The sequence below is a fragment of the Crinia signifera genome, chromosome 4 (assembly GCF_055691185.1).
Source record: "Crinia signifera chromosome 4, ASM5569118v1, whole genome shotgun sequence".
In the NCBI taxonomy this organism is placed as follows: domain Eukaryota; kingdom Metazoa; phylum Chordata; class Amphibia; order Anura; family Myobatrachidae; genus Crinia; species Crinia signifera.
The window spans coordinates 303361073-303376797 of NC_139220.1; the positions used below are offsets into that span (position 1 = coordinate 303361073).

The following is a 15725-nucleotide window of genomic DNA, read 5'->3' on the forward strand; positions in this document are numbered from 1 at the left end:
AAGAAACACTTACCTGAGGAGAATACTTGAAGTGCCACGGGACATACCCCCGAAGGGTCCTGAAAGAAAAGAAATATATGATGAATTGTTGTAATAATGGATTAACCCAATATACCACAGCTGAACTGGCAAATAATAATAACCTAGACACCCAAAAATAAGATAATACAATAGTTAATCAATCTAACAATAGAACAAAAACTCATACAACAGCAGGGTAGGATGAAAATAAAAACACAAATGATAAAACTGTGAAGAGAGAAATTGAAAACACTACTCTAATCACCCATCGACACACAATTACCTTGGACAACTCACAATAATCACAGCTATCACTGAAATTTAAACATCACTTCAACTTATTAAGAATACTATCACTATACCAAGAAATTGGTTATCACCAATACAATAAACACCCCCCTTCCCCTCTTTCCCCCCCCTACCTTCACCCCCCTTTCCCACTCTGGGCTCACAAAACTCCCCCTGCCCATTCCCCAAACCCCCCCCCCCCTTTCCCCCCCCCCTTTCCTTGTCCCCCCCCTTGTTTTTCTCATAATAATAAAATATTAATTAAGATATAAGATAAAGATTAGTTACCAAAATTGGAAGTCACCTTTCACACATAGGGTGACATTCTATGCTATGCGATTTTCTGTTTTTGGCGTTATTTAGACCACAAAATGGCGATATCGCATTTTTCTGCGAAATCGCCAATTTAACGTGATGCGTTAAGGGACAGAAATCGCATATTTTGTGCGTAAAGGTATGCGGAACAAAAGTGCGAGATTAATTCGCACTTTTATCGCATCCAGATGTTTTCCAATGCAAAACTATACAAACCGCTTATTTAATGCTATGCGCATTTGCAAATCGCACTTTTGCGGTGTCTATTTATCGCACTTTTTTCAGACCTGGTTCTGTTTGGCGCATTTGCACACACCTCATTTTGGTCAAGTGCGCACATGGTTAATTTCAACACAGGTGCCTTCATTATCAATCCCAAACCCCCCTACCTTAACCCCAACATTAATAAGGACACCTGTGAGGGTTTAATTCATGTAGATTTGTATTACTATTTTAAAATTGGTTATCTGTCATGTGTCCCAATTGGAGGGCAAACGCAGGAGGGAGGAAGGTGGGCAAAAGATGCTGGTTGGCCCCCCCACTACTGGGTACCCCACGTATGTATGGTGCTCACCTGTACCTGGACTACCTGTCGGACCAACAGGTTGTGGGGATGGTTACGCTGAACCCCATTACCCTGTCGGAGTTATATGAGCAGGTGAGAGATGCTTGTGCCCATTTTGTGGGTGCCAACTATGTAGTGTCTGTCCAGCAATAATGAATGTGTGCCCTCTACTATTTGTCCACAGCCTCCACTCAGTCTGTGACCTCATGGGCCTTGGTGCTATCACAGGCCACTTTGTCTAAGAATTGTACTGTACTGTTACTTGCTATAAAGAAGTTGTTGCAGACATACATCACCAGGCGTAGCTTTTCTGGTAAGCACATGTGGCCTGTACTCCAAAATGTACCAGTGTTGGAAGTGTACTCATTAATAAATAATTGACCAGTACCACCGCTTTCCACCCATATTTAACCTAACACCAGTCCACAACAGATGCACATGGTGGTGCTGACCTATCCCTTGCTGATATCTACCTTCTAAGTACTCTTGGTCCATGTAACAATTAAGTTTTCTGTGAAACATGGCTCACTGGTGTTGTGGAACTACATGTTCCAGCATGCCCTGACACACTACAACCATTACAGTCCAAACCATGAGTGTCAGAGCCTGCTGGAAAATGTACATCCATAACCTTTGGCAGCCAAGGAGTTATACCACACTACTTTACTGCAATCCCATAGTCATATACCATTACAATATCTTATAAATCACACATTAATTTATATAGAGAAAAAGACACAAACACAATGGAATGCGGTTAGCAAATTTTACTTGTTATGAAGTAAATCATTCTGCAATGTAACATGTGCAAAAAACAAACTGTGGGGCCATGTAGACAGATAGTTGTCCTTTTTTAATGTAGAAACACTGATGTAGCAGCTACCTTCGGCCAGCATCAGGCAGCCCTACACCACTTTTCGAGCCGGTACTAAGCCCACCACGGGTCCTCACACTACGACGGGGTGGGGAAGTGGGGGAGACACTTATTGGGGTGCTGGAGACACTGCTGAGGGTTGAGGTAGTGCCACCTCCCACATTGCCTTCCTGCTGCTGCTGTATTTGTGCCTGCATAGCTAGGAGGGCATTGGTCTGCGCTGTGCATGTGTGGGTTAGGGCTGTAAGACTTTGTGCCAGGCTCCCAATATGGCTATTCTGCTCACGTATTGCAGAAGTTAGTTCTGCAAAACGGCTGTCAAGACTGTTGGCAATGCGCACTTGAGTGCCTACAGCTACCCTTACACTACGGGCCATTTTGCGCAACTGCAGGAAGGTGTCACGCATGTACGCCTGTATATTTCCCATTTGGAGGCTTTGGGAGGCCATGAATTCAAGCTGCTTGTCCTTGAAATTCACCAAGGAGTTAGCTACTTGGGAAGCAGTAGCTGGTGTATGGGGTTGCTGGGTGGTTGGGGGTGGGTTGGGTGGCACCCCACTTGGGGGAAGATCACTCTGGGACGAGCCCGGCATTTCTTCCTCTGCCGCAAAGGTGTCGACCGGATCAAGAATGATGTCCATTTCGTCTAGCACCAGTATTGAAGAATCTGTTTGGTTTGACCCTAGTTGTATAGCACCTGTGGATACAGAGAAGAGGTAAGTACTCATGCATATATAGGCCACACTGTCCTCTATACTGTTTTACATAGGCCTATAGATGGCTGACGCCCATACCTAGGGGTGTTATGCACTTACACATGTACCCCGATACTGCATGCAACAATGACACTATTAATATGTCACATGCCTAGCTCAGATTACACTCATGTCCGTTGCAATGTAGCAGCAGGAGCAGAATGTAGTGTGAGATCTTGTTGATGTGACATGGGTGTGTGTACTGTATGTGTAATGGGGTGTTGTTTAGTCATTTACCTGCTTCCACAGATTCTGCAGCAACGGGCCTTCTTCTCTTAGATGATGCAGCACTTCGGGACGGACAATCTGTACAAGGAAAGATGGCCAGGCATTATGGACCTTGCAATGGAGATGCATTTTCAGAAAACATGCAGTGAATTCACAATAATGGACAATACCCAATAGAAAAGGGCAGCATTATATCTGGACCACCCTTTGTTTAGTTTTCAGTCAAATCTTTCATTTCAGACTTAGTAGTAAACTAGTGTACACATGCCAAGTATAGGATATTCGGTGGTATGTAGGCATGCCAGCTAAACCTCCAGTACACCACAGGGTTTTTGTACACATACATGTTAGTCTGCTGCAAAGAATGGTACACTTTTAATCATTCAGATTAGTTGTGGAACTACAAGGGACAGCATTATCAGCAATTTCAAAGCAGGAGCAGCCATTTCCTTGTGCATGACCTTGCTGGGCTATGTAGTTCCACAGCAGCACTTTACAAAGCATAACAATACAAGTGCACATTACAGGTATAATACATTGGCATGTATGTTACAGTTTGCATGGGGTCACACTTACCAGCTCGCGGTGGCGTTTGGGCCCTGTCGGTATCCGCCACATGCATCCCAGGCAGGACCTCAGGGGGGATGATGCGCTTCAGCTTCACCTCATATGCATTGTAGCTGACAGTGGTGGGGCTTCCTCCTCCAGTCCTGGTGGCCTCCTCCATCTCCAGGGCCATTTTATGCTTTAACTGGCGTTTTATATCATTAAAGCGCTTCTTCACATTGCGCACCAGGCGCTTGTGATTACTCACAGCGTTCACCGCCTGGGTGATGTCCTTCCATATAGCGCGCTTGCGCTGGGCAGTGGTTTTGTAGTTGCTTTTGCCAAGCAGCCTCTCATACACTGGCATGATAGCCCTCACAAGTGCCACATTTTCCTCATAGGAAAACCTGACCATGCGGCCACTTTTGGTGCGACCAGCTACCACCTCCTCCTCCTCCTCCTCCTCATTTTCTGCACCAGCCATGTCACCCTCCTCCTCCTCCATGGCAGTGTCTTCCTCCTCCTCAACAGCATCTTCCTCCACCTCTGACATGTGGCCCTCCTGCAGCTGGTGTGGGGTATGGTCTAGGGCTTGGCTGTAGGATGGGGATGCCAGCGGATCCTCCACCTCCTCCTGCTGGGGCTGGACGGCCAGGGTCTGAGCTGAGGCTGGCCTTGCTGTGGCCATGCTGCCTGCCACACTGCTGCCTCTCCCACTTGTCTGGCTGCTGCCAGTGCTCCCTCTGCCAGTGCTCCCTCTGCCAGTGCTCCCTCTGCCAGTGCTCCCTCTGCCAGTGCTCCCTCTGCCACTGGTTCCTCTGCCAGTGCTCCCTCTGCCACTGGTTCCTCTGCCACCAACTCCTCTTCCTGCACAAACGCTTCCACTGCTCCTCTCCATGCTCCTTACTTCCTATCAAAGAGTGAAATGGCGCCAATGCCCCTTTATATAGGGGGTGTGATGCATAATGGAGGGGACATAGGTGGGCCAATAGGTTTGGGGGTTCTTAGTCATGCGGAGACAGGTTTGTAAATCGCACTCCGGTTGGTCCAAAACTCGCACATGACCAGCGGAAGAAATGGCGCGTTTTTCGGACTACAAATCCCACTTTTTTCATACTAAAAATCGCACTTTTTTATGACTAAAATTCGCCGCAAATCGCAACTCTTCGCACTTTTCAGCCTCAAATGCGCATCACATTAAATAATCGAATTTGGACTGAAAAGTGCGAGTTAGAAAAATGCGATTTGCGGCGATACAGGGTGCGAATTAAACATGCGCATTTAGCGCATAGCATAGAATGTCACCCATAACCTCAATACTTGTAATAAGGTTTTTCACGTTTTTTTACACTAAATATATTTTTTTGCAGTGTTTCACATTTTTTATTTTCTCACTTATTAACTGCACTAGAATATCAGATGCGGAATCTGAATAGGATATAAGACGATTGGAAAAGATGGCATATTAGAACACAAATGAGACTACCAAGAAAATGCTGGAGATGAGACAATATAAAGAATAGAAAGACGCTCAAACTACCAGAAAAATGCTTGAGATAAAAATCAAATGAATCATATTACACAAAAAAAGATATTTCTTTATACAGATCCCGGACTCTCAAACAGACAGCATAGAGTCATAACATAATTACCAGTACCACCATGAACCCGTGAAATAGAAGCACCTGTCTCTCACTGAGATACAAGAACAGCCCCAGTAACACATACACATCGATATAGGGATGTAAGAACGGGCGTTAACAATAATAATAAATCAATGTTAAACCTATAATTACAATATACAGGGTACTGGGTTACACTAACCCTGAGATCGAGATTCTGCGATGATGATTGGTCAGCCCGGACCATGTGACCTGCGGATGACGCAGGACGCAAACCACGTGACCCGGAAATAGGGCAAAATAGACGGAGATGCCGTCGGAATAGGAGAAATCACCACAAACACAGGACTGGCTGAGAACACAACATGTGACCGCCAGCACGCGATCCAATTGGAGGAGCTAAACCAATAAATATAATTCAAAGGAGACAATCGTTTGGTCTTGAAAAAGCCTCATTAGGTGAAACGCGCGTCGAGCTATCAGAGCCCGACCTTTAGCTGCCAATTATGATACAAATGTATACAATGTAAATAAAGAGAGTACTTAAGGTGTATGTGGAGGAGAAACAGTGTTGATGCTCATTTGAGCTGGGAGAATTTACTCTAGTGAACGCATATACAAACTAGTGTGTTACTTGAATAAAATCAAACCTGTGTGCATACATGGGTAGTCAGCTTTAACACTTAAAGTGCCAGCAGACTCTCACTAAAGGTGTATGTGGAGGGAAAATAGTACCGATGCCCATCTGAATTGGGAGAATCTGCGAAATAAATGCATATATAAACCAAAGTGTTATCTGAACCAAACCAAACTTGTGTGGATACCTAGCAAAATCAGCCTCAGCAATTGTAGTGCTGAACATGTTTTTACTGGGAAAATAACCCCAAAATAAAGAAGGGAATATATTCAGCGGCACATGCTATCATACATTAACTAACTGGCTGTATGCCCATCTAAGTTGGTGGAATTTACTAAATAAACACATATATCAATCAATGTGTTATTTGTATTCAACCAAATTTGTGTGGATACGTGGCAAATCAGCTTAAGCAATTATAGTACTTGCAGGCTCTTATTGGGACAAATAACCCTAAAATAAGGAAGGGAATATACCCAGCTGCACAGGCTACTATACACCAACTAACCGGCCACAAGAAGTGCCAAAGCAGTAGCACCCACACAAATAGGGATAAGCAAGCTGTTACACCCCCGACTAAAAAGGGTACCAGTAAAAACTACACACAAAAACGAAAAAACACCAGAACTGCACCGTAAATTGCAGATAGAATATAAATATATATGCTGTGAACCGAACAATCCGATTCTGTGAACTCACACTCAATAAATTCTGAATAAGTGTGAGGACGTAAAAGTACACGTCTATGGTGAAGACACAAACTATGGGAACATAAACCCCTGTTTAAGAAAAATATTCCCAAATTAAACTAGGGATAATACCCAGCAATACAGGCTGCTATATCCATAGCTAAAGCACCTAAGCATTGGAGTAAAAGCCATCACTGGCACCTACCCAGACGGGGGAGTGCAAACCATTTATGGTAGGAAACCTCCAAATAAATATGGAGGAATACCTAAAATGACATGTGCCAGTGAAAATTATACACAGAAACCAACAACTGTATAAAACCTCCTCCCCCAAGAAACATCGGTTGGGACAACACAATCTGAAGCTCCAATAGAGTTAAAAATCAAACTAAAGACCAACACACACTCTCTCTAAAAGAGGATAATGCTACATCGGATACCAAGTATTGGAGAAATAAAAACCCCTAACTAGCATTTTTCCTTACATAAGATACATCAAGAGTAACAAACTGGGCTGCAAGCCAATCTAGGCAAAAGTGCACAGACACAGCAGACCCAAAAGATACTCTCAATAATCAAATATAGCGCAGCAGACAACGGGCTCTGATTTCCTTTTTTTAACATTCTATCTTTCACACTATCTCATTTCTTTGTATGAGCACCATGTCTACATGTATATGATTTTAAACTCTTTATTTCACCTATAACATAATAATCCCCTTTTGTTCCTACAAAGAAATAAAAGGAATAAAAACAAAGGGGAACCTTTTAAATAAAATTTATTAAAAGTTAAATTTTACTGAACTCATCATGTCAATACAGTGAACATAAGTAAAAACAAAATTTCCTTATAGTGTGCACTCATACAGCGTAACTTCCTTTTTTTGCACAACCTCTCGTGCTACTACAGTTTTCCTGTACATCCCAGTTACCCTTGAGTGGCACCCCCGCAAAAAAGTGATACTAAAATAGCGGGCAATACGGGTCCATAATAAACCAACGACCCATTCAGAGTGTGCAGACAACCTCCCTACCCGTCCTCTCCCCATTACTTGATGTGTAAAAAAATCAGGAATTTTATTCTGAGAAGGGGCATGCTATTTGTATTCATGTGCTTACAGTACGTACATGAATATATATTTAATAAAAAAAAATATATATATATATATTTTTTACACAGAGCAGCCAGCAGGGGGCCGGGAGCCGAGCCGCTCATTAGATATTCATATATTCACTGCACCCGATCATTACATATGCACGATCGGGTGTGTGTATAGTACATCACATGCGGGCGGGTGGCAAAAGACAATGCTAAGAACACTTCAGCAATAGTAATAGTCTTATTTCATGTTTGAATGTTGCCTTCAGCCCGAGAGTAGTCACGTGACTTGATATGAGAGCACACAATTACTGGTGTAATTACACAATTATCCCAGTGAATGTGCTTTTAGATGGAAACATCACATTTCTAGTGCAAGACAAGTAACTATGACAATATCGGGATATAATCTCACACTGTCTTGTCTGCTGTAGGTATATATTTTTCCCAAGATTGTCAATCAGTGACTAGTCTAATTTAAGATTATTAATAAAACAATTTCACATCATTTGAATGGACAATTTGTATTTTACATATCCATAGAGGCAGGTAGCCAGTGAATATATTGTCAGGTAACGCAAGAGTTATAATGGCGTCAGTCTCCGTCTAATTACCTGACAGCAGCTTTTATATAACCAAACGTAGTAATAGCAAAGCGCTGGAAATTGTTTGTCCTTGCTGCCATCTAGAGGGGATACTCAACCCCTCTTTAGAAGAAAAGACAGTAAATACAAGGTAGACGGCGCGAAGGGACACTGGATACTTGGTTTGATAAAAATCAATATAATTTTGATTACTAATACAAATTTTTTTTTAAACACTTTTAAAAAGTGAGAACACCGACCGGTGAAATTTACATAAAACAAAATAAATCACATAAAAAAAGCATTTATATTCAGCATACTATTCACTATTCTTAGTGTGCTTTTGGTGTTTTCAGCCCAAGCAGGTATTTTTCAGGTGGTTCATATCCACACTCTATCTATCTTTCACATTCAGAATGCAGATAGAAAGACAAATATATTGCAGGCTTTTGGCTTGTTTAGGCATGCATGGGGTTAACTTCTGCAAAGCAGGGATTAACGGCAGTCTGGTACTTATGTAATATCTGGGCTCCCGTTTTTCTTATGAGACCACTGCGCTCGCTATGCTTCGGGCACGGTGGCTCGCTGCGCTCTCCACACTATATAAACTCAACTCCATGCGTAGTTGGATAGTAGGGGTATGAAAAAATGGGGTGCATTTAACATGGGAGCCCAGATAATACATAAGTACCGGCAGTCTTTTGTGAGACAATATTAGTCTGTAGATATAAATGTTAGATCTCTCCAAAATCACACTCCAATGCAAACAAATTGCTAGTTTCCAGCCAGATGTTAATGCTCAGTCACTTAGCCATAAAAAATATGCTTTTAGTTGTTAGTAAGCTTTAGAAATATAAATGCGAAGAAAGTAAGAGTTATACTTATGCTCCGTGGCTATTCATTTTGTAATCCACTTTAGGGGAGTTTTTGTTCTATTGCCCACACCGTGAGCGGGGTTCCCGGCTGCTCCGTTTGTCTTGTCAGTCTTGATTCTGAGACAGGACGGTTGTCTGAAAGTGCGCTTAAGCAGAACTTGATCACCTAAAGTTGGACACTTCCTGGGGAGACAAGGGTGGGGGGAGTGAAAAAGATTCACTCAGTAGCGCTGGCTGATACACTGGGGGATTTCAAGATAACATCCAATATTTCAATTTATAAGATTTGAGTATGGCTGCTGCCACCTTCTCAGAGGGATTGTGCTTCCTCTGTGTAAGAAGACAAGACAAGGTGTGTGGAGACTGATTCCCCACTAGATGGCGCTGCCACACTCAAACACAGTTGTCACAATAAATCTTCAATAAGAAATTGCTTTTTACATATATTTCTGTTTAATAAAAAAGAAGAAAACCATGGTATACATTTAAAAATGAACAATGCGCATTTTCATAAAGGTATCATCACACTCAAATAGGACATACTAGACATACAACATATAACATATAACTTATTTAGACACGGGCTGGCTATGAGGCTCACAACTGCATGTAATTACTTAATGAGACAATGGGCTTTCAAGCAAATATTTACCAGTCCACCTGAAACGTCCTTTTCAATATATTAGGTGGTAGTAAGGAAACCAGGTCCTATATCTGAGCCAGAGACTGTTGTTGGATCTCCACAGTGGGTGTCCACTCCGTTATTAGGAGGAGTAAAGCTCAAGCTCCAGGCGCTGGTCCCATAAATGATAGATGTCCCAGATCCCCAATGGGATATTTGTAATCCAAGGCGTTTATAGTGGCTGGTACACAATAGGGCTCAAGCGGGCTCCAGAACGCGTTTCTCCGCCTTCAATATACTCGGCGGCTTCCTCAGCTGGATCCAGCTGAGGAAGCCGCCGAGTATATTGAAGGGACATCTATCGTTTATGGGACCAGCGCCTGGAGCTTGAGCTTTACTCCTCCTAATAACGGAGTGGACACCCACTGTGGAGATCCAACAACAGTCTCTGGCTCAGATATAGGACCTGGTTTCCTTACTACCACCTAATATATTGAAAAGGACGTTTCAGGTGGACTGGTAAATATTTGCTTGAAAGCCCATTGTCTCATTAAGTAATTACATGCAGTTGTGAGCCTCATAGCCAGCCCGTGTCTAAATAAGTTATATGTTATATGTTGTATGTCTAGTATGTCCTATTTGAGTGTGATGATACCTTTATGAAAATGCGCATTGTTCATTTTTAAATGTATACCATGGTTTTCTTCTTTTTTATTAAACAGAAATATATGTAAAAAGCAATTTCTTATTGAAGATTTATTGTGACAACTGTGTTTGAGTGTGGCAGCGCCATCTAGTGGGGAATCAGTCTCCACACACCTTGTCTTGACTTCCTGGGGAGGACTGACAGACTGCCATCATATACTGAGGGATGCTTCGAAATATATGGGAGAACATTGGAGACCAACGTACCCGTAGTGGTGATATGCCATATTTATATGTTTTTATGTGAGTGCAATTTTATAATAAATATAATTGTTGCGAATATGGAGTTGTCCTATGTATATTTGCTTTGTTTCCCCTAGGGTGCAAGAAATAAACACGAGGGATGAGCCAGAGCTTTGTAATTGGTCCTATATATGACCTCAAAGCTGTTTGCTTTGAACAGAATGTGAGCTCATCTAGAGGAATTAAAGACATGTCCCTTTTCAAAATCTTATTGTGCACTATCTTTGTTTCATTTGAGTTCCAGAGAAAAAGCACAGTACACCATCTGTCATTTATTGTGACAAGGAAAGTACTATTATTGTATAAAGAGGTGGTGGGATAACTATCAGCAGCGCCACTGTGACGCACAACTGTTTGTTTGCGGTCTTCATATCTAATAGCAAAGACAGAATATCCTCTATCTATATTTGAGTTTTACATCAAGGAAAGATAACTTAAAATCAATTTAAGAGCCAACATATCCTTTTATATCATTACTGATTGGCATTATGGTTGTGTAAATATGTCTATAACTGTTATAATGGAAAACACTTATTTTCCTGCTGATATGTAGAACAAGTCTTTCTGCTGAAACTCTGCCCAAACAATAAATAAAAGGTCCAATTAATCTAATTAGAATACAAGGTGTTACCCTACCAGGGTGTAATTAGCATTTCCTATTGTAGTAAGTGACTAGGAATATTTACACTTCATTTACAAGACAAGGAGCTGGGCAGGAGGAGCTGCTGTGGTGAATGACTGTATACTAATGTTATGTGACCCTAATTTACATGTCACCTCTCAGTGTAAGAATTCCTGCAGGGCATCCTAGGAACTACTGGGGAGAGATGTGGAGGAGTGACTATAAATAGGCTGTATCAGGCCACTGGGAGCTGATGGAGGAGCTGCTGGATCAGTTACTGGTTGGAGAGCTGGGAGGACGGAGGAGTAAGAGAGAGACAGAGGAAGGATCCCCAGAGTAAGGTAATTATATTATACATGATAATATACTGATAAATATACAATCATTTTTAGATATTATTTTAGAGATGTCAACTTATCAGTAAGTCAGGATTTATTTGACCGATATTTAGATCATTACTATTACTACAGTATATAATAGAATTATATTTAAAAGGTGCATTACTGTGAACGTTGGACCTAATTCAACATGGGCCACTATTTATTGGAATTGTAATCCTACCGATTATTGAATAACTGCGCATGTGTAGCATCCACATTGCACATTGACACATGCAGTTTGTGAATAAATATCCATATACATAGCCGTCACAGATTGATTGAAAGGAAGGCAATGTTTAGGAGTGGAAACATGGGGTTCTCTGGTTGTGCTTGTGAATATGCTGGGGTGCCAATGTGATCCCGGGGAGGGTCTCTGATGTCAGCGATGACCACTTCCAGTCTGGCTCTTTATCAGATTGTTGGAAGCTTTGGGCAACCCATACATTAGGGCAATATCACATCCAATCCTTTGTAAGTAAGCAAATATTCATACAACTGGGAGCACGAAACAAGCGTCTCTTTTACAATATTACAAAATAATTTAACTTTTCTGCCTTCTTTACAGATGTTTCAAAACAGATTATTCCATGTTTTTTTTAACAGGGACTGGATTGAGTCCTCTCTGAACAAGGATCTCTTAACCCCAAGTTTTGTTTATATTATACTGAGGGGATTCCAATGTAGAATACAGATACTATAAAATATACCACATGGCATGAACAATGGAGAGTCTTGTGAGATCTTCCCTTCAACATTTAAAAGGGATTTAATTATAGCCTTACCTCTGTCCCAGAGTAGATACCGGAGGCCAGGGCTAGTTGTCCTGTGTGGTCAGGTTTTGTGTCCCTCTTCTTTTATTCTCATGTATTGGTTCATAATAATTTTCAGAATAGCAATACTGTTATTATCACAGCAAAGGTTCTTGGAGGTTTTGTCATTAATTTAGTGAATTCCCCATTAATGTCAAACTACATCCTATTTATTTGGTATATAGGTGGACTGACAATACTGATTTATTGCACTTATTACTTGATCGCTGTATTTGCTATGATATACCATTCAGATGTTTACCTATTGCCAGGCATATATATCACTCTTGCATTTATTGAATAGTGTACCATTATTATTACTACACAATAAAGTTTAATTGAAGAAAATAGAAGTATTAAATGTACCCCAGTAATATTTATAATTAAAATATTGACTTTTCTTGTTACAGGTCAGGTAAAATACAGGATATTAGAATACATTGTTGAATGGACAATCTCTGATAAATACAACCACGGACGTAATTTCTTCTTACACCTCTGGAGGATTCGCTAAAGCTGTTCTCATATTCTGCCTAGTGTATCTCATATAATACATGATGAGGCTGACAGAAGAGAGACCACATCTGTGCTCTGAGTGTAACAAATGCTTTACACGTAAATCACATCTTCTCATCCACCAGATGATTCACTCAGGAGAGAGACCACATCTGTGCTCTGAGTGTGACAAATGCTTTACCTGTAAATCACAGCTTCTCATCCATCAGAGGAGTCACACAGGAGAGAGACCACATCTGTGCTCTGAGTGTGACAAACACTTTACAAGTAAATCAAAGGTTCTCATACATCAACGAATTCACACAGGAGTGAAACCATTTACATGTTCTGAGTGTAGTAAATGTTTTTCTCAGAAGTATCATCTGTACCAACATCAGAGGAGTCACACAGGAGAGAAACCATTTAAATGCTCTGAATGTAGCAATTGTTTTACTCAGAAGTCGCATCTTGTTATACATCAGAGGACTCACACAGGAGAGAAACCATTTACATGCTCTGAATGTAGCAAGTGTTTTACCTCCATGAAAGAACTTGCTCGACATCAGAGGAGTCACACAGGAGAGAAACGATTTACATGCTCTGAATGTAGCAAAAGTTTTATCTCCAGGCAAGATCTTGTTCGACATCAGAGGACTCACACTGGAGAGAGACCATTTACATGCTCTGAATGTGGCAAGTGTTTTTCCCAAATGTCACATCTTGTTATACATCAGAGGAGTCACACAGGAGAGAGACCATTTACATGCTCTGAATGTAGCAAGTGTTTTACCTCCATGACTGATCTTGCTCGACATCAGAGGAGTCACACAGGAGAGAAACGATTTACATGCTCTGAATGTAGCAAAAATTTTATCTCCAGGCCAGATCTTGTTCGACATCAGAGGACTCACACTGGAGAGAGACCATTTAAATGCTCTGACTGTAGCAAGTGTTTTACCCAGAAGTCGCATCTTTTGAAACATCAGAGGATTCACACAGGAGAGAAACCATTTACATGCTCTGAATGTGGCAAGTGTTTTTCCCAAAAGTCGCATCTTGTTATACATCAGAGGAGTCACACAGGAGAGAGACCACATATGTGCTGAGTGCAAAAAAAGCTTTACATGTAAATCTCAACTTCTCATACATCAGAGGAGTCACACAGGAGAGACCATTTACATGTTCTGAATGTAACAAATTTTTTATCACCAAACCAGATCTTGTTCGACATCAGAGGAGTCACACTGGAGAGAAGCCATTTACATGTTCTGAATGTAGCAAGTGTTTTACCCAGAAGTGCCATCTTGCTAGACACCAGAGGAGTCATGCTGTAGAGAAACCATTTAAATGCTTCCATGCGGCAAGTGTTTTACTAGAAAGGTGACGCTTATTTATCACATAAGAATTATTCTAAGGGAATTAGTGTTGCATGTTTCTCATAAGAAAATTGTATCAGCACAATGGCCCTCATTCTGGTTGACTCGATAACCTGCAAAGGACGCAGCTTACCGAGTCCCAGAAGGCCACCCCACAAATTGTTGCCCACTGCCACCGTATCTCCTCCAACCATGTGAAGGGGCGTGTAATGTAGACTCATCCCCTCGCATGTCCCGCTGGTGGAGAAATCATTCAGTGGTCGCAAACAAACAAATGATTTCTTCAGGCCACGCAAATTTACGTCAGTGGAAACTACCTTATATTTGGTGGGCCTGGCCGAAGACCCCCCTGCACCCCATGACATGCCATAGCATGGGAATTCCCATGCCCCCTCATCGCCTCCACCCCCCCCTACTGTGCGAGTGCCATGCCGACAATGCAGGTTGGCGAGGGTCCTTGCAAAGAAGGCCTGCACATGCGCATAACTAATTATGTGCAAGCCCTAACCATCAGTCCCCTGTGCGTACTCACAGGGGGAACAAAGGAATTAGAATGAGGGCCCATATGTGTTCCCGGGAGGTCATATATATATTTTATGAATATGGAAAGTGGTTTATATAACTCCATCTTGATAAGAAATCAGAGCTGTGACCAGTAAGCTGGGGGCTGCTTTTCCCTTGGGACAATGTCTCTGTTAGGAAATAGAGCTGCAGTAGAACAGACAATGACGATGTGGTTGTTAATACTGTGTATGTACAGCTGTTCTGCTCACACTGGTGCTGGGGCTTGTACAGGAAAGAGCTTTATATCCATTACAGAGTTCCACCAGCTCCTCCCAGTCACTATCATACCAGCTCAAGCAGCCAGCTCTGTCATCCCGATTGTGCCATTGATACAATGACAGCGTTAAAGGCAATTTAGCAATCTATCCAGAATTTTCATTCTTACCATTTTATCTGGTTAATATAAACATTGATTTGATTGCGCTCTCTGAGATTTTTATCTCTCCCTTTTAATGATATTTTCTTTACTGACAGATATTCCAATATTGATTGTTTTGAAGTAAAATGTCATGTTTATAAATTATATGATTATGTTTTTGTCTGATGAGCTTATATATTTTATAAGTATTAAATCATTTTGTACATAGTTCTACATATTAGAAGATGGGACCATGGGAGATATAGAAGGGGGATTGGTACTAAATCCCGGCGGTCAGAATCCAGGCGGTCAAAATCCCAACGCTGGAATCCCGACCGCCGAAATCCCGATAAGGGGGGACGTGCTTGCTGCGCTTGCCACGCAGCAGGCCCGGTGCCTCGCTATGCTCAGCACACTAATTTATTCTCCATCTATGGGTGTTGTGGACACCCA

At 41.7% G+C, this 15725-nt stretch overlaps 2 protein-coding genes and 1 pseudogene across 2 annotated transcripts in view; 1 reads left to right on the forward strand and 2 right to left on the reverse strand.

Annotated features, from left to right (window-relative positions):
• The window catches only part of LOC146073259 (uncharacterized), a 385449-nt gene that overhangs the window by 247214 nt on the left and 122510 nt on the right, over nt 1–15725 (reverse strand). The gene's annotated exons all lie outside the window — the stretch shown is intronic.
• LOC146072181 (uncharacterized) lies at nt 2069–3087 on the reverse strand. The gene is made up of 2 exons (XM_083179511.1): nt 3056–3087; nt 2069–2760 (listed from the first exon to the last, which is right to left on the reverse strand). Exon 2 carries the CDS (start codon nt 2702–2704, stop codon nt 2069–2071), a length of 636 nt encoding a protein of 211 aa, XP_083035637.1. The 5' UTR covers nt 2705–2760; nt 3056–3087.
• LOC146072182 (uncharacterized) lies at nt 13037–14358 on the forward strand (annotated as a pseudogene).

What these genes read in the sequence shown, in the direction of transcription:
- LOC146072181 (XM_083179511.1), bottom strand. Translation starts at nt 2,704, where the DNA reads ATGGACATCATTCTTGATCCGGTCGACACCTTTGCGGCAGAGGAAGAA.